At 31.0% G+C, this 23,720-nt stretch overlaps 1 protein-coding gene across 1 annotated transcript in view; it reads left to right on the plus strand.

The window, feature by feature from the left end:
* LOC106680164 (titin homolog) overlaps positions 1–23,661 on the plus strand; it is a 70,343-nt gene extending 46,682 nt beyond the window's left edge. Inside the window, exons 2-14 of the mRNA XM_067045701.1 lie at positions 2,981–3,149; positions 3,927–4,107; positions 4,225–4,513; positions 6,218–6,309; positions 6,541–6,753; positions 6,937–7,119; positions 8,162–8,359; positions 8,743–8,882; positions 9,053–9,208; positions 10,547–10,727; positions 11,150–11,428; positions 13,537–14,764; positions 14,919–23,661. Of these exons, the coding sequence (XP_066901802.1) occupies positions 2,981–3,149; positions 3,927–4,107; positions 4,225–4,513; positions 6,218–6,309; positions 6,541–6,753; positions 6,937–7,119; positions 8,162–8,359; positions 8,743–8,882; positions 9,053–9,208; positions 10,547–10,727; positions 11,150–11,428; positions 13,537–14,764; positions 14,919–22,989 (11,380 nt within the window). The 3' untranslated portion in view covers positions 22,990–23,661. The remainder of the gene's footprint in view (positions 1–2,980; positions 3,150–3,926; positions 4,108–4,224; positions 4,514–6,217; positions 6,310–6,540; positions 6,754–6,936; positions 7,120–8,161; positions 8,360–8,742; positions 8,883–9,052; positions 9,209–10,546; positions 10,728–11,149; positions 11,429–13,536; positions 14,765–14,918) is intronic.
* Positions 23,662–23,720: the final 59 nt, after the last annotated feature.

Below are 23,720 nucleotides of genomic sequence, written 5' to 3' on the forward strand. Positions count from 1 at the left end.
AAACATTTGGTAAAAGAAAGTCACCATTTTATTGCTATTTCATAAAATTCTTTCATTACTTTTTAAATTTGTATTATCTATTATCACAATAAATTATTGAAAATACACTTAATTATTGTTCATAAATACACACAATAAATAAAAAATATAAAAGCTGATAAAGAGAGTTGCTATGAGAACATCAGCCTTCTGGGATTGCTGGCAAAAAAATTAACCACCTTATTCTAGGATGGTTGCTTTCTTTACTTTATTTTCAACAAACATTCTGAGATTACTAAATATTTAAGTTATAATAGGAAGAATGGAATCTAAAAAAGGTTATTTTTTATTCATTTCCCCCATTATATTTATAGATAAGTATATGACAAATAACTGCACTCAGTGTAACTTACTTTTTTTTTTTACGGAAGAATTGAAGTATATCTTGTCCCTTCAAAGATATGGTTGTGATCTGGTGATCCCTGAAGATGTCAACACAACAATGTTACCATACTAATTATAGCATGTTTCCAGAAAAAAATCATCTATCAAATAAGTACACTATTTTCTTCATTTTTTTCTTTTGCCCCCAAAAATCTAGAGGCTACGCTCTCTGCTTACGCCCATGGGCTATAACAATTTTCATGGGCGTATGGGGAAAAAAAAGTGTATTCAATAAAAATGTTTACTATTAAAAGAACTGAACTACAACTAATAAACTATTACGACTTCGCTCTTACATCCGACTGCATAATGACTACTTACTGACTGACTGACTATTTGGTAGGTACGAAAGGGTGTGGTATTTATACAAAATCAAGAGAAAAATTCTGACTATAGTGATTCAGGGGTTGAAAATTATTGAACAACACACAATAGTTGACAAATATTGAATAATACATTTGACAAAATAAAGTTTTTTTTCTACTTTGTGTTTGGGAAATTCTAAAGATTGTACCATATACTGGAGTTAATATGTAATAACTCTAATAGCTTTAGGAAAGTCTGTAGGACGATTTCAATATAGAAAGTAACCACAGTCTGCAGTACCACCTTTGAAATACAACCGATTCTAAATAAAATTTAAAAAAATGTTTTTTGTAAGATATGATTCACTAAAGCAGTGATGTGTATTTCTTCAAATTACATCTTTCCATAGTATATTTTGATTACGTTGTGAAATTTGTAATGTTAATAAATCATTAAAAATAACAAACAAATGTTTTTTATATTTAAACGACCAATTAAGAAACAAACTCATTCACATAGATAATAGAATTGAACATTTTAATTGAATTTAATGATATGATTATGTTGGCATGATAAGCTTGGTCCTTAGGACTTAAGTTAGGAGATAAAATAAAATTAGGCCTAAAATAAATTTTTTTTGAATAATTCCTCACTATGATGTAATATGAAAACAAATGAATACTAACCTTTTTTAATCCTGCCTTGACGTTTCTTGATTTCTCATGGGATCTTTCTGTAAAGTCAGATTTAATTTTAAATATCAAAATTGTGTTTAAAAATATTGTGCCACCACTATAAATTTTCTTTGAAAAAAATTATTTTAATAATGTAAACTCTATTTTTGCAGCATTTCATAATGTTTTTTTTGCCAATTTTTGTTTTATAAACTAAATTAATTAAAGTTTTAGCTCATTATTAAATACATTTTTTCCATGAAATGAATCATTATTGGAATTAAATGCAATCAAAATGTGTTTCCATTACTGACTAATTTTGGTGTGGTATAAATTAAATTTCATAAATATCAAACCAATGTGCCAATTCTGCTTCACTTCTTTTTCCAATAATGTGTGTTAAAGAAGTTTATTCATCATCATTTTCAAATGGTTTACTTTCATGCCTTCAGATGTTTGTCATTTCTAAATTAGTACTTTTTGCAGGGAAATGTCTAACTAGGAGAAGATATATAGGCTATTTTCGAGTAATTAAAAAAAAATTTCATGAAACTAGATCTTTCTTTGGTTGTGGATGGGGGTCATTTAGATGGTGGCTGAGTATAGACCAGTGTCACCTGCTGACCATGGCTGCGGCTGACCAGGTGTATAAATAGACTTGTCGAAGCACTTTTAGGCATCACCATTTTATTGAATGCCTTCTCCCTTGTTCTTATTTTTTTTTAACTGTAGTGGTCAATTATACATTATTTTATTTTTATTCTCAATCATCTCCTTTTTTTTTTCCTAATTTCCATTTTATAATATACATCCTATATGGATTTACTCCAAATTTATTATAACTTTGCCAGTTATGATTTTTTTAATTAATTAAAATTTTAAACAATTTTTTCTTGGTTTATTAGCTTTTATATGTTTGTACAAAATACAGCAAGGTTATTATTTTTTTAAGAGTAACTTATTGAAAATTTTATGATGGTTAATAGTGTGCTATCTTCCTTTTGTTATAAATGTACAATGGGACATATGTTTGAAACTAATGAAAAAAAGCAGTTACAAAGAAAATAGATAAGAAAAAATAAAATAGTTTACAACTTATTTATTTTTTATCAAATTTATGTAACCAGACAATTTTTTAACCCACTGATAAATTGTATACTGAATTACAGTTAAATTCTAAAATTTAAAACACACTTAAATGCAAGTGATAACATTAAATATTACATAAACATATTCACATATAATGTATGCATTTCTAATTTTAGTAGTAATTTTTTTACAATATATTTTATTTGTTGTTTGAATTAAGAATTTTTTAAATTTATTTTCAACAAAACCTGTTCATATCAGAGATTATAATCTTTTAATAGAAACTCGTATGGAATTAGAGTGCAGGAACATATTTCATAATGGAACATGTTTCAATAATGGTGCAGACTAATGTTCATAAAATTATGCTCAGAAACAAAAAAAAATTGTAAAATGTGCCATCTGAATTGATATTGTTGTTGTCTTTGAGGAAAATATCATACTTGTTTCTTTGGACAAAATATACATATATTTTTTTTTTTTCGTAGATCACGGGTGTGGGAGGAAGGTAGAGGAATTTACTTCATGGAAGGGGAGACGGAGTGGGCCCGGGCCGAGGGCCCTCCTCTTCTGAGCCGCCGCCTCACTGACCAAGCAGTGAAGGTTGGCACCCGAACACGACTCTTAGTTGAGATAGCCAGCTCATCTCCGCTTACTGTAAGTTATATGTTAACTATGACTATTTTCCTTTTTTAAATATTTTAATTATTTAGTTATCTTTCTGTACTTGTCTTCAATTACATTCTGCTTCAATGTCTTTATTTAGAATGTTGGTTGGTAACTATTTGCCGACATCAGCTTGGTTCTTCCATTCCTATGAAGTTTGATCTTGGGATTTCCCAGAATATTCATCTATTCAGAGCAATCAGCGCCAAGAATTTAAAAAAATATCTTTAAAACATTGACCCTCCCTATCTACAGACATTTTTGTTATTTCTCAAACATTTTTTCAATGTTTAATACAATCGGTGAATTGATAGGATGTAGCAATGTGGTAATGGATTATCTTAATCCAGCTCAAGTCTTCAAGATGACCTTATGTGTTGAATAGTGGCAGTATTATTTTCATTTCTTTTTCCAATCAAACTATTGGATGATTTTTAAAACTGATAAATATTTTGGATTAAAGATTTTTCTTCAATGTCACAATATCAAACTTTTCTAAAATTAAAGATTTTAGATTTCAAATTTTTGCAATAGAAAATTACAAAAATTTAAAACTTGTCTTTCGTTATTTTACTTGTCATAAAAAAAAAAAAATATATTGACTGTGAGAGATTTGCAAAAAAAGTTTATTAAACCAATGGTAAAAAAATTATATAGTTCTCAAAACCATTTTACTTTCAATTAGTAATCATGATTGATTATTTATTTTCAAGTATAATTGGTCCAACTAACAATGCTTATTTATTAAATTATAACTTGTGTTAACAGGTGGTCTGGTTACATGAGGGTAAGAAAGTTGAAGAAAATGAAAGAATAAAATTAGTAAATGAGGGAAATTTTTATTGCGTCGATATCAGCCCAGTTACTTTAGATGATGAGGGTATTTGGAAATGCCAAGGGCATAATGCCAGAGGACTTGTCACAAGTCAGGCCAAACTCACTCTTGTAGGTATGTTCACTAATATCAATTTACTTACTGTTATTTACTCTTAAATGTTTTAATTCAGGTTTATTTCTACATTGTTTAATAGTGGTGTGAGTAAAAATTAATTAATTTTTTTTTTAGTCCCCAGGGCTTACAAGAAACCAGAGTTTGTGGAACCATTGAGAGCAGTGCTTGGTTCAGCAGGAACTGTCTCCCTGGAAACTAAGGTTATTGGTGTCCCGACACCAACTCTCAAGTGGTACAAGGAAGGAGAAGAAATTAAGCCTGGAGATGTCCTTGGGCTCACACCTGACCCCCTTGATCCCACCCTCGGCACATATACATGCATTGCAACAAATTGCATGGGCTCAACATTTTCGACCTCCCGGGTCCACGTCGTCTCCCCAGTCCAACCAAAACTGGATCTTGGGTTAGCATTTTGTTTTGATCATAAATCTAAAATGGTTAGATTTTATATATAACTACAGTTATGAATACTTTTAGTAATGGACATTAAGCATTATCTGTATGATTAACTAAACAAACACGACATAATGCCAACATAAATTTAATTATTAAGTTTATTAATGATAAACTTAAGTTTAGAAAGAGGAACTGTTATGAAATTCCTACTTATCTTACTTGTATCTATTGCTACTGTAATCAGAAGTTCTATTTTAAAAATTGCTATTACCATGATTCTCCAATAATTCCTTCAAGGTCAATGTACAAAGCTAATATAATTGATCCTAATTTCTGAGAATAAAGTGATTTCTGATTTAGCTTATTATTTTGAATCCATAGATATAAATAAAACCGAATACAGTTGGATGACCTTATTTGAATTAATAAGTACATGGTCCAGGCTGTGGTATAGAAAAACAATTTAAAAATTGTCTTAACTATTTAACTCACATTGAAGGCCTTTATCAGGGCGGGCCTAAGTGTTGTAGGTTGAACAAAGAATGAGTTAGTGAATGAAAATATGAACAAACATAACCTATAAATAAAATTAAATATAAGAAGATGGTCAAGGATGCAGTCAAAAAAAGAAGAACAAATAGTTTAAAACTATTTTAATGTCCGACGTTTCGTCCCACAGGGCTTCATCAGGACTAAAAAGATAAAAAAAAAAAACTGAGAATATTACAACAATAAGATACAATAAAGTAATTTAAGCTAGGATAAATATTATGTAAAAATAAAGTGATAAGAAATTACATATAAATAAAAGGACGGAAGACATAAAATAGTATCAGTATAAAATAAACTTGAATAAACAATAAGAATAAAAAATAAGTAACAATGGCAAGAGTAAAATTTTTTTAAAAATACGTAATATGATGCATAATCTACGGGGCTCTAAAAAAGATAAATAATTTTTTATTGATTTATAGTGCCTAAATCAATGAAAAATTACTTCATTTTGTGTGTTTACCCTATAACAATTTGATAAGCCTTAATGAAGATTTACAATGTGGGTCAAAACTTTGGTTCATAATAAAAATGGTTGATTCAATTGTTAATTCACACACAACCAAAGATGTACAATATTATTTATATCTATGCATTCATATAATGAATAATATAATCTATATGTATGCATAAATAAAAATGTATATTTTACTTTTATTTTACTAAAAAAAACAATAAAAGGATTTTTAATATCCACTATGTTATTCTTATATCAAGTTCAATTTGAAAAAAATTATGCTTGAAAAAATATTATTCCTGAATGATCTCCATTTTAAAATCTATTTCTAGTAAAGATGTGTGCTCTATTATTGGATTTATTTTAATATCATTCATAAAGCTGAAGTCAATCTGTGAAGCTTATTGTGTAGAACCTTGTAATGGCATTAAAATAAATTTAGTAGTGCGTATTTAATTACTTTGTAATTAAGATAGAAATAGGGCATGAACTTTTCTTCCTTTTTTTCATCATTTTCCTGTTTTGGTCACAAGCCTAAAGTATCTGGGTACAATTAATGAAGAAAATTCTACATCAAAAGTGGGAGTGGAAACATTTTAGATAATAAAAGCTTGAAAAACCATTTACTGACCAACTGAACTCTGCAATAATGTTAATTTATAAATATAAGTATATATACTTCATTGAATTTTTCTTTATTAGGCTATCTACTTCGGGTCCAAAACCGATCTTCGCTAAGGAATTACGAAACGAAAAAGTGAAAATTGGAACAACTTTATCACTTGACTGTCAAGGTTAGTAATAAAAAAAAAGCATGTAGAATAGTGTTAACCAACTCTTACCCAAGTATTAAATAGCAACTGCGACTGAAAAAAATTAAGATAGAAAACGAGACAAAAACATTTATCTTTTATTTTAAAAATAATTGATCGACGTACTAACACTTTACAGGCATTAATTTATTTATATTGTATGAAAGTTGTATTTCCACATTAATAATTGTGTTTTATAAATTATCATTGTAGTGAAGGTACCCCCCTGGCCAGACAGAGTATCATGGTATAATAGTGTAGGAGAAGTCAAAGAAGGGCCAAGGGCCCATTTAATGGAAGATGGTATGGGTGGCTATTCTGTAAGAGTCAGTCCAATCCAGGCTTCAGATGATGGAACGTGGAGATTTGTTGCTACTAACAGGGGTGGAGCCACTTCTGTTACTACTTGCAATGTTTCTGTTTCACGTGAGTACTTCATGTTTTATGTAATTGTGGTATTTATTTTAGTAAGATTTCCATAAGCTCTCATTGAAGTAAAACTGTGTTTGAATTTTTGCTATTTTATAACTGTTACTGTATTTAAATATTCTTTTAATTGTCAATTGTTAGATACTCTATATTACTACATTATATATCATTAATTTTCAGATCCAAAAAACTACCGTAAGCCAAAGTTTTTAGATTCCCTGAAGGCTGTTTTGACAGAAGAAGGCTTAGTTAGCTTTGAATGTAAGGTCGTTGGTTATCCTACCCCTCTGTTGTCTTGGTTTAAAGATGGACAAGAACTCAAACCAGGAGATGTCTATCAGCTTACAGGAACTAATTCTTTAGGTAATTGATTAATGTTAATAAATAAATAAATTTTAATAATATTTATTGAGTTATTAACATTTATTTATTGATCATGTGCTTGTAATAATAAATTGAAGCACATCAAAGCATAGACTGACGAGGCATTCTATATTTATTTTATTATGATTAATTGTGTAGATAATTGAAACTTATTCTGAGTTGCAGCATAAAGCTTTTTAATTTATTTTTGAGAAGTAATTATGATTTCTATATTTTTGAGTTTACCTTATATTAAGTAATCACGACTATTAGTTGGATGTAAATAATCTTATTCAACTATATAACATAATCGTAACACATGGACTGTGTAAGTACAGCTGTTTCAATAGAACTATGATACAATTGAAAATATAGAGAGAAATATATATCTTTTTACTAACCAAAAAAGTTATAAGTTACCTCATTTCTAATAAGTAGTAAAACGTTAGGACTAAGATTTATTACATCAGTAGTAGAAAAACTACTTCTTTTGTTTGTCTATAATGAAGTAAATGCAATAACTTTTATGACATTAAAACTAAGAGAATTATAGCATTTACTTCATTATGGAAAACATAAGAAGTAGCTTTTTTGATAACACAGATGTTCTGTAACAACTCCAAATTCTGTTTTTTAAATGAGAAGGGCAGAGAAGGTGAAGTAGTATTTACTAGCGGTAGATTACCTTGTGAAGAGTAAGGGGTTAAAAAAAACCCACAAATTGAGGGGAATTAAGTAATACACAAAAATAATACTTTATTTCCCTTAATATCTTCTCAATATTAAGAAAATGAAGAAATAATATTTCCTATAGAAGAGACACAATATATATAGGCCAACATCAGTCTCAAGCAAATAAAAAGCTACTAGTCTATTATAAATAAAGTACAAGATGCACACAGAGAGTACAAAGGTATCTTTCATATCAAATTATTCTGGAACAAGGTCACTCATCCATCGTATATATACTCTTGTTTGTTACTATTATTTTTACTCTTAACCTTACGGATATGAAGGAATTTTATTGAAAATTGTAAACTAGGTTCCTATTGCTGCATTGCACGAAACTGTATGGGGGAAGCAGAAAGTACGGCAGTTCTTACCGTTGAAGATATACAAAGTCAGCTAACTGAAGAAGAAAGATTACAGCTCTTTTCAGACAAATTGCCGCCAAAATTTATTCAAGGCCTGAAAAGTCTGGAAGCAAAAATTAGTGAACCATTCTCCTTTTCAGTCAAAGGTAAGAATTGAGAAAAATTTTGAATAAGCCAAAGACAAATTTATGTGTATCTTATTTTTTCATATATTCATTTTTTAATTTTTCACTAGTATGTAATAGTTCTCAACCTTATCATCTGAGTGATCTCTCTATATTTCTCAGACTAGTAAAAATACGTCCTTCACTGATGCAGTGTCCTATCCATTCCATTTTTTACCTTACTCTAGGTTTATTTTTTCCCTCTTTTCTTCCACTTCATATTCCATAATTCTCCCATGTAATCACCAGATATACCAGATATCATTCTTTTAATAGATCCAAACCATTTTATTTTTTTTTTTTTTCATATTTGAAATATACTGTTCCTGGTTTGTCATAAATCATGATTGTTTGTACTTTTACAGTTAGTGTTTCACCAGAACCAACTATTCTCTGGTTCAGAGATGATGAACACATTGATGAAAGCGAACCCAGATATAAACTTGAAAAAGATAAACTCGGTCTCTACTCTCTTCACATAGCCAGACTTGAGTTTGTTGACCAGGTTAAACAATTTTATCAGCTATTAAGCAAAGATTAAATTTAAATGAACATTATTAAGTTATTTTACAACAACCTTCAATGAAATTAATTATTTAGATTTTATTTTTAGTATAGTGAAACACTTATGATTTCAAGTGAAATAAATTTTGATATGTTTAATCTTCCCCTTAGGCAGAATGGAAATGCGTAGCCATGAATGATTTTGGGCAAAGTGTAACTTCCTCTTATCTAAAACTTAATATTCCAAGACATTACAAAAAGCCTAAATTTCTGGAGGAATTGCGTGCTGTCCTTTCTGACGAAGGAGCTGTTAACTTGGAGTGTAAGGTAAATTAAACTTATGAACTGAATTACCTGTCAATATTTCAATTTTATATCTATGAGGTTGGATTGTAATGTATGGTTTTCAAAGAGCTGGAGTCACAGGAGGAGTTTAGCCTATACTGTCAGCTACAGTAATTCCTCCACTCATGATTCAGTCTTGCCAAACTTTGCTACAGCACACATTGTTAATTGAGCCACAGTGAGAGGGCTGTCTGTAGCTCAGGGAGTTGAGGCATAGGTCTTTGCAATCTGGGAAATGCAGCAGTGCCAGTTTAAATACGGTATCGACTTTTATTTCTGTAGTGGTCTCACAAAACGAAAACATGACCCCTACCATGGTGTTAAAAAAGGGTGGTATCCTGTAGGTAACCCTCCTTAATTTTTAATAATGTTTGTCAAACCAAAGACACTGGGAACACAAAATGAATTACATATAATTTGTTCTGTATCTTGTAAATGTTTTATATCAGTCAGTATCTTATTTTAAAGCATGGAGTACATCTCCCTTTCTACATTCTTAATTACAGTAGCTGGATATATATCAATTTTGATTTCCCTAAACTTTATTACCAAGTCTATCAATTCATTTTAATTCTGTCTGGATAAAACCTTAATTAATTTATTTTTCCTTGGGGAGGATCTATAATGAATTGGATAGTTCTTTACTTGCTGAATATTTTGATATCTCTTTAGAAAACATTTATTCATTTCTAAAATTGCTTTTAAGAAGAATTCTTTATCAAAATTAAAATTTGTATGATAAACTTGGAAAATAGAATTAAGATCTCATTTCTATGTCATTGGCCAAAATAGTCTTATTTCATTAGAAATAACTTATTTTAGAATTGAAAACGTAGTATCTTACATATATAATGAAAATATTATCAAAGAGATAATAACGCAGATAACTCATGAGCCTTGATTAGTCGACGCTTGAAACAGTGGATTTCTAGGTGGTCCTATGGTAATTCTTGATGAAAACGAAGGAAAAGACTGTCAATTTCAGATGAAATCCAAATTGAGATTTGGATGGAAAATTTTTTTGAACCAATGACAAAATAAAAAAAAAGGTACAATGCTATCTCAAGGGGTCAATGGCAAATTTTATTGATATGGGCAGACAGAAGCTGGCATGTGCCAAAATGTTTGGACCTAAGTGGAAATTAAATTGAAAATAGAACCATATGTTAGCTTTCAATTTATGTATCTGGTTTATGATTAAGGAAAATTATTTTATGATTCATCCTCGTTTAGTAAATACTAAAAATGGATTTTCCATGCATATATGAGTAGCAAGTGGTATGTTTTTTAACCTTCTAACAATATTTAGTTTAATTGTAGGTAATAGGTGTACCTCAACCAATCTTGAAATGGTTTAAAGATGGGAAAGAACTTAAACCAGGAGACATACACAGAATTATCAGTGGTCAAGACGGTTCTTGTTGCCTTGGTACTTACACCTGTATGGCCCAGAATTGTATGGGGACTGTTTCAAGTTCAGCTTCACTTTTAGGCTTCCAAGGTATTATATCTTTTAATCTGACTAAGAATTACGTTAATAACCTCATGTTTCCAATGATGTTTTACTTTAGATACAGAGCTACAAAACAAATTTAGATTTGTTTTACAAATGAAAAATGCCACAAATAATTATTTTAAATTTGAAGAAATAATCATTATTAGGACTATACATAGGTGAATTAAAATAAAAAAAATTAAATATGGAGCTAAAGCTCAATTAATAAGTATTCAAATTTATGAAGAGCATTGAAACTTAATCTAGATTTATTTATCTACCTACATACAATACACATACATACATACAATACTACATACATACAATTTACCACATTTTTTTTTAAATGTTGCTAAGTATATCTTATTATAATCCTTGCTGTAAGTGTATTTATAATTTTTATTGATACTTGGACTTTTTATCTACAGACAAGGGCGTTGTTGGAAGTGGAGTGACCCCTAAAGTACCTGAAAAAACTAATACTTGTGTAAGAGACACATCATTGTCAACCATACAAGAAGAAAGGACTTCCCAACTTCATGATACAGATAAATCGCTCACACTTGATGACAGACCTGAAGAAGTTTCATTTTCATTTGACGGAAGGGAAGTATCAGTTTCATTATATGAAACACCTGACTTGACTGAGGAAGAAGCCCTCCAAATAGTTGAGATGTATGCAGATCAGATATCAGAGCATGTATCAGGTATTGCTATTGTCCAGTTATAATATTAATGTTATTGTTCCAGTCATAATGAATTAATGTACCACACCGAAGGAAATTGTTCATTAAAGCAATGTCTCAGATTTTAATTTTCTGAGTCTATTGGAAAACATTTTTTTAACTGTCATAATGTTATATGTTGTTTAATTAATATAATACTGAATCATTTCATTGAAACAAACAGAATTTACATTTATGGCTAGTAAATATTTGAGAAATAAATGGGATATATTCAAATTTGACTTATTTTCACTTATATTTTATTTAAATAGTTCTTGGAAGTCTCAGAGGATCAGACTCCAATTTATAAACAAAACTTTTTGGAACAAAAAGTTCCTTTTAACCATCATCAGTTTTTTAACTGTTTCTTGTGAAATTAAACTCTAATGTTTTTCTTAATTTTCGATATTTTTTTCATATAAATTCTTTTATGTCCCTGAAAATGAAATCTGATAATACCATTGGAAGGGGCGAGAAACTCAGAAATGGCCTGGCTGGAAGTATAAGGAGGCATAAGATATCTTGCAAACTAAGGTTAATTTATAGGTCTGATTTTGAGCATTAGAGATGAAGGATACTGAATATTTATTGTAAATAATGCCTTCCATTTTTAAATAATATTTTTTATTCCTACCTTATGGTATCATCAGGTTTGGCGAAAGGTCATTTTTGGAAGAGATTAGATTTTAATGCAAAACAGTAGAGAATAAAAAAAATATTCATATATATAATATTAATAAAATATTAATATCAACTTTGTTTTGACTTATTTTTACTAAAATTAATTTATTAAGGAGATAGTCAGAGGTGTGGTGAAAAGGAACTAATGATTAAAAAAATATTTATATTCCTATTATTTTTTGTTCCTTTAGACCCCATCCTCCGACGATCTCTTACATATTTTGGAAAATAAAGTCAATTATTTATATATATAATTTAATTTAATTTAAACAATGTTCCTATTAATTATTCAATTGCACTCTATTGCTTTTAAAATTAAAAAATGGGACACTTTTTTCTTAGCAACTTATTATTATTATTATTCTGTTCAAAACGTCATTTGCCCCATAATTTAAAGGTTTTGCAAAACAGCTTTTCTATTCTGCATTGCTTCATTGTATGTACAGTTTTCGAAGGGGCAAAATTGGAACACCTCTTTTACCCTTAGCATGTTATTATTATTTTGTAAGGTTATATGTACATAAGAGTTGAGGATAATTAACTAAAGCACTTATTAATAAAGAGACTCCACAGCCTTTGAATGTGTTCTATAACAACACTCATAGTTATTCTACTAGGATTTCTTATTCATAGTCAGTTAAATACACTATTTCCTAAAATAACAATTGCTTAGATTGGGTACCTTAATAGAAATATTCATTTTTATGTTATTGAATAATTTAAAGTGCCCATATGGTACAAGCAGTTGTATGACATGGATTGTGTTGATATTGGGTTGTGTATGGGCAGGTTGCTGTAAACAATACTGACAATGAAGCTTGGAAAAGAAAACTATGCAAATAGCAATATACCAGCACAATCATATTAACTTTTTCTGGTGTAAATTTGTAGTCCTTAGTAACAAATGAAATCTAGTCACCAAAATATTAAAGTTATTTTATGATAAATCTATCATGCGATAGTGTGTAATAAAAAATTTCCTACTTCTAACTGAACCATCGAATGGCCTCATTAAATTTTTAGAAAGTGCTAAATGATCACTGCCTAAAAATATGAACTATTGCATGTTTTCTCTCAACTAAAGTTTGCATTTAATCAACCAGGCATCATGGTTGGCCAACCAAGTTGAACCATGTATAGAGTGCTTTAGTTTTTGTTATATTTAAATAAAGCAGAAATATAAATAAATAAATTGAGCTTTAGATATAGAAAAGTATTGGTGGGTTATATTTATGATCAATTTAAAAGTTCATTACTTAAATTTCTAGTAAATCATATTAATATGATGTATGATAGCATTGGGAGTGTTTGTTAATAAGAAAGTGTTTATATTCGTATAAGTATGTGTAAGTCATTTTCTTGTTCATATTTCTGAAATTTAATTTTAAATATTTTATTTTTCCTTTCAGAACATAACGTTGTCGAATTGCCTCCTATGAGATTCACTAAAGAAAGTTCTACATCTGGAAAATTGCTAATGGAAGCTATGGTGATTGATGTAAGCCCTGATTATTTTACTCCAGGAGAAGTGGATGACTTAAGAACTGATGCTGACTTAGAGGAGTTCAGTCTTGTTGAAGAAGCTATGGTTACTCCTGAAGAAGAGAAAGCAGACATTGAATTTCCTTCCTCCCCTACAAGACAGGATGAAGCACTTCAGTTTCCAGGAAGAAAGATATCTCAACCAACAACTAAGGAGGAAAAAACCAAGCGAAAGAAAAGAAAGTCTACTGATTCTGATAAGGAAGATGATTCTCTTCAGGAATTTGAACGAAGGAAAACAGAAAAAAGACCATTTAAGGAAAGAAAAAGAACAGAGTCTGAAATGGAAGATGATTCCTTGTATGAATTTGAAAGTCGTAAGGTTATTGGACAGGGCGAATCTAAATCAGTTGAAAATAAAAATGATCGAGCTGAAAATGTTTCAGAATCATGTATTGAAGTATTCGAGTCTGGAGAAAGACCTTCCATGTTCAAAACAGCAGAACTTATGTCACCAGGACATTCCAGACGTTCTCTAACTGAAGATGATAGGACTTATAATACTGCTGAAGAATCTGCTTTTGATAAAAGTGAAATGTCAGTTTTAGAAACTTTAGCTCAATCATTACAGGAAATTCAAAGAGGCTTAGCATTTGTGGAAGCCAAAGTTATTTCAGAATCACAAGAATTATTATCTCCTGAAGCCTCCATTTTAGAGTCATTAGCTCAACCAATTGCAGAAGTTCAAAGAAGTTTGGAAGTGATGGAAGAAAAGTTAGATGAAGCTCTTATAGGATCACAAGTTCTAGAAACTCTAGTTCAACCTATAAGTGAGTTTAAGAAAAGCTTAAAGATGATGGAGGAAGAAGAGGCCTTAAAAAGAAAAGCTTCTAGTATTATGGAATCCCTTGCGCGTCCATTACAAGAGCTTGAAAGAGAAATAGCTTTGATCCAGGAACAATGTTATACGCAACGCCAATTATCTTCTGAAGAAAGGTATGCCAAATCAGTGGAAGAGGTTCAAGAAACATTGACGAGGATAATAGAAAGGCAAGAATCTGTACCTCATGACAGAAAACTAATGAAAACCATATCTGTAGAGTTACAGGAATTGGAGGAAACTGCAAATGATGATTTGGAAAAATATTATGACAGGTAAAAAATTTAATTAATGAATATCATATCGTTTTTATTTTTACAATGTTTGAAGATAATTTATTTAAACAAAAATTTAAAAAATAATGTTTCTAATTTATTTTCCTGTTAATCTTTGTATTTATGTTTTTTTTATTTTTATTTTTTATTCTAGGCTTCTCGCTTGCAGTTCAGAGTTGAGAAAAAAACTAAATGATGAACATGATCAAGAAATAGTTGATATTTTACGATCAATGGGTGATTTAGTTAAACCTCTCAAACGTCTTTCTGCTGTAACATCTAAATGTATTTCAGTAATTGTCAAAGATTATGAGCTTGGAGGAATGCCTTCAGCTAAATTAGTGGAATCCTTAGTAAAACCATTAGAAGCTCTAAAATCATCATTAGATTTGCTTGAAAGTGTAAGCAATTTAAAAAGCCATAGAGCAATAAGAGGTGTTGGCATTCCTTTGCTATATAAAATGTCAGTTCCAATGGAAGAACTTCAGACAACAATTAAACTGGTTGAAAATCTTTCTGCCCACACTGCAGTTGAGTTTCTCGTAGCTCCTTTAGAAAATTTAATAAAAGTTGTTTCGACAATTGATATTTCATCAGGAGGTGAAGGTTTCCTAGAAAATCTAGGGAAGGAAGGGCCAGAACTTGTGAGAGGTATCAATCATTCTTTAAATACCATAAAGAATACAATGAGCTCAATCAAATCCAATGCTGAAAACGTTGAAAGTGAAAGAGAGTTAATTGAGAAATTGCCAAACATTGTAAAACCCATGCAGGACCTACAAAAAAGTCTAAAACCAATTCAAGATAACATTGGTGAAGATCTAAGTTATGACGAAGTCTGTGAAGTGGCTCAGAATCTCAGCAAGCCACTCCAATCACTACGATCAGAGTTATCCATTTTACAACATGAAATTGAAATTGAACATTATGGAGACATAACAGGTGAAAAGAAAAGTGTTTTATCTGAACTAATTGAACCTCTTGAAGCAGTACAAACTAGCATAAAATGCTTTCATGAATCAATTTTATGCAAAGAAGATCCCATACATTTACGTTTTGTTTTATATGCACTCAAAGAAATGGCTGAACCTCTTAATATTTTATGTTCTAAAGTTACTAACACTGAAGAGGCTATTTTACAAGGCAAAGTATTAGATCCTTATCAAGGATTAAAAAATGTTACAAAAGCTGTAAGAGAACTGAAAGAAACTTCATCATTGACAAAAACAGATCTGCCTGTAGTTCATGGAATATCATCTACCTTATCAAAGCCTTTGGATGTAGTAGAAAATGGACTAAGTGATATATTATACGACATATATAATAGTGATAAAGGAGACTTAAACATTAGTATGTTGAAATCTCTAGCCGAACCCTTGATGGCACTACAAAGTGCATTGTTAGAAATTGATAGCCAATCACTGAGTGCTGAAAATGAACTCCCTGAACTTAAACAAGCTATAAAAGACTTGCAACGCTCTGTTTTAGTAATTCAAGACCATGTAAGTTTCGAATATGGTGATGAACCTTCAACTACAGAATCTAATATAGTTATGTTAGAATCACTAGTTCAACCATTGCAGCTGTTGAGATCTCAGATAAGTGATATTCAGCGAGCTTCTTTAAGAACTCTAATAAAAACGGACAGAGTCCTGACTGATATAAGGGACTCTTCTAAAGATATTCTTGCATCAATAAAGGCTCATGGTGAAGAAAATGATCCCCTTTCAGAATTATTGGGGAAATTAGGAAGAACTGTAGAAGAATTGGGAATAGCTGCTGACATGCAAAATATTCAAATAGGCCAAGGACAAATGCTGGATGAAGCAAGATGTAATATGGCTAATGTGTTAGGATCGGTGATCACTTCTTTTGGAGAAGCATGTACCGAGGCTGATGAATTAAGCACAAGGTTGAATACTGAACAAAGGAAAACATTAATTTCAATTCAAGATATGATTCTTGACTTGAAAAGTGCTGTTGAAATCGCTGTAGAAATAATGGATGAGAAGAAAGTTGGAATCGAACAAAATATTGCTACTGCTTCAGCATTAGAACAAGTGAAATGTGCCATGTATGATTTTAATCATTCACTTTCCAGTCTGAATGAAGTACAGCCTAAACCACCTAAAAAATCAATAAGTATGGATGAATTAAAAGATTTCGTAGTACAATTAGAGAGTGATGTAAATTTGGTAATAGACAAGATTTCATCTACTGTTGACCGAAACGTAGCTCAGCCTGTTCTCGACAACATATTGGATGATGTTAAAAGTGTAAAATATGCTGTGTTGAAAATGATTGAAGAAAGAAATTTAGATGAGAATAGAATACAGTATGTATTAGAAAAAGTCAAGTTTATTGAAAATGATCTAAATGAGCTATCACAAAATACATTAGAACATGAGTATATTCCTTTGAATGAAGCTTGCAAAACTGCCCAGGCTATTGTTTCAATGCAAGATCAATTAATCCCCAATTCAAAAGAAGAATATGATTACCATGAAATAATTGATGGATTAGTTGAAAACGTTAAAAGCCTTGAATTTGTAGTGGAAAAATTGAAACATGATTCTAGTGAAACTCAAAATGAAAGTAATCTTGTGGCAATCAATGAGAACCTGATGATACTTCAAGAATGTATTACTCCTCTAACTTCTGGAGAGAAGCAAAAGGAAATGTTGGATGAGCAATTGAGGCAAATGAAACTGCCTATAAAAGTTATTGAACAGTCATTACACAGTATGAAGGTAAATACAGAAGACATGAATGAAGCTTTAAAGGCACTGAGTAAAGTTTCAGAAATATGTATTAAGAAAGATTTATCTACTAAATCAGAATATTTTGATTCTGAAAGTCTTTATGAATCTATTGATAGCCCGTTAATGGACACTCTTACTTGTACTATTGAGTCTATGAGAAATACTTTTAAAGACATTAAGGAAAAGAAACCTGTGAAACTAGCCTGGTTTATTGATTCATTTGAAGAAAAATTAGTTACATTTGGAAAAGAATTAAGTGATAATATAAATAACATTGATGAACCACAAGTGAGGCAAAAATTAATTGAATGTATCAACAAATTGAAATTTGAAATTTCAGATTTGAAAATGATGGAATCAGGTCCTCTAAATGAATTGAAGAAAGCTGTTATGTCACTTGATGCTGTTATGATGGAATCTCCACAAAAAATTTTACCTGCCTTACAAAACCTCGTAACACCATTAAATGCTATACATGAAAACATCTCTAACTTGGATATAAAATCTATTAGGAATGCAGAAATTAAATATTTGGAGGATTACTCAAAAGCAAGCAGTGATTTGGAAATAGGATTGATGAAATTGGAGAAAGCTTTAGTTACTTCTGAAGAACTAGATTTTAAAGTCATGTCAAGACCTCTTGGAATTCTTTATAGTTATGTGGAGTCTATAAGTGACAATCCACTTTTTGAGTATATTGATGAAGATTCAAGTATCGTTCAGTTATCAATATTATCTGAACACATTTCTGAAATCAAAACATGTTTGGATGAAATAGAATCGACTGTGATGGTCAGTCCTAGAGACCTAAAAAAAATTGAAGCTTTACTCATAAATATGGCAAAGCCAGTTCGAGAATTACAACATAATGTAGCTCTAATACAAGAACAGGCTTTACTAATGAATGTAGAGTTGAAATCATCAGAACTTGAGGATTTAAAAGAAGCTGTGGCTATTGTTTGTTCTCATATTGAAGGAAATGAATATCTTAGGCCAATTCTCAATCCAGTTTATGTTCTAAAAGAAAAAATAGATAAAGCAACTCCAGAGAGTTTTAATCCTACCGATATTGATTTACCTATGAAAGAATTGAAGATAGCACTTGAAGAAATAGAAAAAGAAACTAGTACAGAGACAGAATTCAGTTGTAAAGTAAGGACCGCTGAGCCTCTTTTAGATCTTTGTCATCATGTTATTCAAATTATAGAAAATCGGGTGATGGAAAGTTTGGAATCAAATTTAACATCAATACCATATTCAGTAGAACATGCAAATATTCAAAATATTCCAGAAGAGCTTGTTAGGGCAGTGCCAGTCAAAATTGAATCTGAACATTGTGAGGAAGAAAAAGGTAGTGATAGTAAGATAGATGAATTAATACAGCCAGTAGAAAAGAAACTAAAACAAAAAGGACATGATGAACAGCTAATTTCAAAACAAGCTACAATTCAGGAGTCTATCTCAGAAGCTGAAGTGAAAAATAAAGATGAACTTAGGAAAACTGCTGGAGAAATTGAAAAAAAAACATTAAAGTCAAAAATAACTGAGGAAATGTCTGGTTTAGAACCAAAGGAAAATAAATCAGATAAAATTGTACCTAAGGAAGTAGGGTCTGTGAATGACAATGTAGAAATAAGGAAAGATGATAAAATATTCCATACAGTAAAACATACAATTGATAACACAGATTTACATGATGTGAAAAAAGAAAATGTTGAATTAGAAAGAGAAGAAGAAAAAATAATTGTTAAAGAATTAGAAATAAAGAGTGAACAACACGGGGAGATGAAAGAATGTGAAAAACCAAGCACTTCTATTGAACTTAGTAAATCAAAAGGAATTGAAGGGAAGAAACATACTGAGCCAAATCAAAACCAAGAAAAAGAGGAGAGTGCTCTTTCATCAGAACAAATAGCAGAGAACAAAGATGTTAGAGTCGATACATTATCAAGAGGAGATGTAGACAAAATCATTGAGCAAAAACTAGCTTCAATGATAGAAGATAAAAACTCACAAACAAAAGTACTGGACAGTGAAACATTGAAAGAAGAAAGAGGAGCTAAAAGTGAGGCTAAAATTAATAAAGATGATGAAAAACACGCAAAAACTATTAAAACAGAAGTTGAAGAGGTCACACAATCTTCAGATTTGCAATGTAGTGAAAACTTTGAGGAAAAGAAGAAGTTACAAGATGCTAAAAAAACCAGTGAGAAGCTAAATGAACAAGATAATATTGAACAGAAAATGGAATTACAGTTCTTAGTAGACAAAAATAAAGTCAATGATGATTCAATATTAAAAGCACAAAATAGAAATGAAGAGGGAGACATTGAAGAGAATAAAAGTATAGAGGTTAATAAAGATGCCCAACAAAAAGATTCAATAACGGAGAAAAGGCAAGATTTACAAACTAAGAAAGATTTAAATGTAATGGTCCAAGAACACGTGGAATCCAAAGAGAAACAACCGTGCTCCACTGCCATTGAAAAACTCTACAGATCAAGTGTATATATAAAGCAACTTGAAAGTGAAATTATTTCTTCAATCAGTACTATTTCTAGAACTAATGCAAAATTTTCCGTAAACCCGATTCTTGAGTCTGTTTTAGTTGATATAAAAAGCATGGATAGAGTTATTGACAAATTGTTACAAGATCAAAAAGTGGATTATACCAGACTGAAATTTATTGTAGATAAAGCAAGCTTCATAGGAGAGGATTTAAAATTTGTTGTGAATAGTAGTTTATTAAAAGAAGAATGCCAAACCCTTAATGCAGCCAGCAAAACCATATGTGATATATTGTTATTACATTTGATTGAAGAAGAGTTAAAAGAGAAAGAGCCTATTGTAGTTTCTGATGAGAGTGATACTGAAAAGGTGGAAATGAAAAGAAAAATTACCAAATTAGGTGCTGAAATTATTGAAAAGACTGAAGATATTAAATTGAAGCAGGATGAAGAAAACCTTATGATTACTGAGAGCATAAATAAAAAAGATGAAATATTGCCAACAGAAGAATCTAAGGAACAACAAAAAGTTAAAACTGTGAAAGTTGGTGAGGAAAAAACAGAGGAGGTAAAAGATTCTCATAATATTGGTACTAAAGATGAGATAATTGATGAAGAAAAAAAATCTTTATTAGCAAAAAAAGTTGAACAAATGAAAAATGATGCAGAAGTAGAAAAGAAAGAAAAGAGAGAAGAGGAAACACAAAAGAAAGCCATGGAAAAAAAAGATGATGAAAAAGCTAACAAAAAACAAGAAAAAGACCTGAAGTTAAAATCGGAAGCTATCATTAAAAAAGAGGAAGAAATAATATTAGCAGGTAAAGAAAAGTCTGAACATCAACCTGGAACTGCTCAAAACGATGGAGTATCAGAAACTGCAGAGCTTGCTGAGAAGAAACAAATAGAACCTGTAATCAAGAAAAAAGAACAAAAAGATGACAAGAAGGGTTATGAGAAAGAAAGAAAGACCAAGGATGGATGTGAAGCTCGAATGATGGCTGAACTTGAAGAAGTGATAAAACAAGATGAAATGGAAAAACAAATAGAAGGAACTCAAAAGCAAAGCACAGAAGAAAAGATTGGAAAAGAAATTGAATTTATGGAAAAGGAAGAAAAAAGTATAAAAGGGGCTGAACAGGAAAAATCAAAGAAACAAGGTGAAACCAAGACAATGAAAGAGGATGAGGAGAAAGATATTCTTAGTGAAAAAAAGTCTATATTGGATGAAGTTACAATTGAAGAAAGTGTAAAAACCCCAAAAGAAGTTCGAGCTATTCAGAAAAAGGGGGAAGAAGATGACAAGGCAGAATTAGATAAGACAAAAGAGAAGAGAGTAGAAAAAGAAGAAAATGAAAAATTCCTCAAAGCTGAGGAAATGGGAGCTGAATCTAAGAAAAATAAACAAGAACACAAGAAGGATACAAAAGAAACTGAAATTAAAAAGAAAAAAGGGGAAGAAGAAAAACCTAAAAATGAACCAGAAGCTCTAAAGAAGAACGAGGAAAAAGAAATGGTTAGAAAGGAAGCTGAAGATAAAAATAAAAAAGAAGGACATGCAAAAATAGAAGAGGAAAAGGCTAAAATTAAAGCTGCAGAAAAACAGAAAGAAGAAGATGAAACATGTAAAATTGAAGTTGAATCTAAGAAGAAAAATGAAGAAGAAGAAAAGGCAATGGTAGGAGCAAGTGCTAAAATAAAAAAAGGAGAAGACGATAAAGCTGATATAGGACCTGGATCTAAGAAGAAAATGGAAGAAGAGAAAACCGCTCAAAAGAAAGATGAGGCTAAGAAGGATAAGGAGGAAGGAGAAAAAGTTAAGGTAGAAGTTGAAGTTACAAAGAAAAAAGAGGAAGATAAAAAGACCAAAAAGGAAAGTATAGCTAAGGAGGAAGAAGAAACGGCTAAAAACAAAGTTGAAACCAAGAAGAAAAAGGAGGGAGAAGAAAAAGCCAAGATAGAAATAGGTGCTAAAATAAAAAAAGGAGAAGAAGAAAAAGTAAAACTCGAAGGTGAGGTTAGGACAATAAAGGAAGAAGAAGAAAAGGCCAAAATGGAAGCAGAGAATAAAAAAGTTAAGGAAGAGGAAAAGGTACTAAAGGAAACTGAGGCTATAAAGAAAAAGGAGAAAGAAGAAAATGCTAAAATTGAAGCAGGAAAAGAAGAAGAGGCAAGAGCTAAAAATGATGAAGGAGCTAACAAGAAAGAGGAGGAAAAGAAAAAGGCCAAATTAGAAGCTTTGTCTGAGAAGAAAAAAGATGAAGAGGAAATGACTAAAAATGATGCTGGAACTAAGAAGAAAAAAGAGGAAGAAGACAAAGCAAAAATAGTTGTTGAAGGAAAGAACAAAAAGGAAGAAGATGAAAAATCTAACATAGAAGTTGAAGCTATGAAGAAAAAAGAGGACGAGAAAAAAGACAAATTAGAAGCTACAACTAAAAATAAGGAGGAAGAAAGCAAGGCTAAAAATGAAGAAGAGAAAAAGGCCAAAATAGATGTTGAAGGTAAAAAAAAAAAGGAGGAGGAAAAGGCCAAACTAGAAGCTGAGACTAAAAAGAAAAAGGTGGAAGAGGAAAAAGCTAAAAAGGAAGCTGAAGCAAAAAAGAAAAAGGAGGAGGAGGAAAAGGCCAAAATAGAAGCTGATGCTAAGAAGGAGGAAGAGGAAAAATCTAAAATAGAAGTTGAAGCTATGAAGAAAAGAGAGGAAGAGGAAAAGGACAAATTGGAAGCAGCGGCTAAAAATAAAAAGGAAGAAGAGGAAAAGGCCAAAAAGGAAGCTGGGGCTAAGAAGAAAAAGGAGGAAGAGGAAAAGGCTAAAATAGAAGCTGAGGCTAAAAAGAAAAAGGGGGAAGAAGAGAAGGCTAAAATGGAAGCAGAAACAAAGAAGAAAAAGGAGGAAGAAGAAAAGGCCAAAATGGAAGCTGAGGCTAAGAAGAAAAAGGAGGAAGAGGAAAACTGATGCTAAGAAGAAAAAGGAGGAAGAGGAAAAAGCCAAAATAGAAGCTGAGGCTAAAAAGAAAAAGGAGGAAGAGGAAAAGGCTAAAAAGGAAGCTGAAGCCAAAAAGAAAAAGGAGGAAGAGGAAAAAGCCAAAATAGAAGCTGAGGCTAAGAAGAAAAAGGGGGAAGAGGAAAAGGCTAAAAAGGAAGCTGATGCTAAGAAGAAAAAGGAGGAAGAGGAAAAGGCTAAAAAGGAAGCTTATGCTAAGAAGAAAAAGGAGGAAGAGGAAAAAGCCAAAATAGAAGCTGATGCTACGAAGAAAAAGGAGGAAGAGGAAAAGGCAAAAAAGGAAGCTGAAGCCAAAAAGAAAAAGGAGGAGGAGGAAAAGGCAAAAATAGAAAATGGAGTTAAAAAGAAAAAGGAGGAGGAGGAAAAGGCCAAAATAGAAGCAGAAGCTAAGAAGAAAAAGGAGGAAGAGGAAAAGGCTAAAAAGGAAGCTGATGCTACGAAGAAAAAGGAGGAAGAGGAAAAGGCAAAAAAGGAAGCTGAAGCCAAAAAGAAAAAGGAGGAGGAGGAAAAGGCAAAAATAGAAAATGGAGTTAAAAAGAAAAAGGAGGAGGAGGAAAAGGCCAAAATAGAAGCAGAAGCTAAGAAGAAAAAGGAGGAGGAAGAAAAGGCTCTAATAGAAGCTGAGGCTAAGAAGAAAAAGGAGGAAGAGAAAAAGGCTAAAAAGGAAGCTGATGCTAAGAAGA

The sequence above is a fragment of the Halyomorpha halys genome, unplaced genomic scaffold (assembly GCF_000696795.3).
Source record: "Halyomorpha halys isolate HHAL.00 unplaced genomic scaffold, Hhal_1.1 Scaffold249.1, whole genome shotgun sequence".
Classification (NCBI taxonomy): Eukaryota; Metazoa; Arthropoda; class Insecta; order Hemiptera; family Pentatomidae; genus Halyomorpha; species Halyomorpha halys.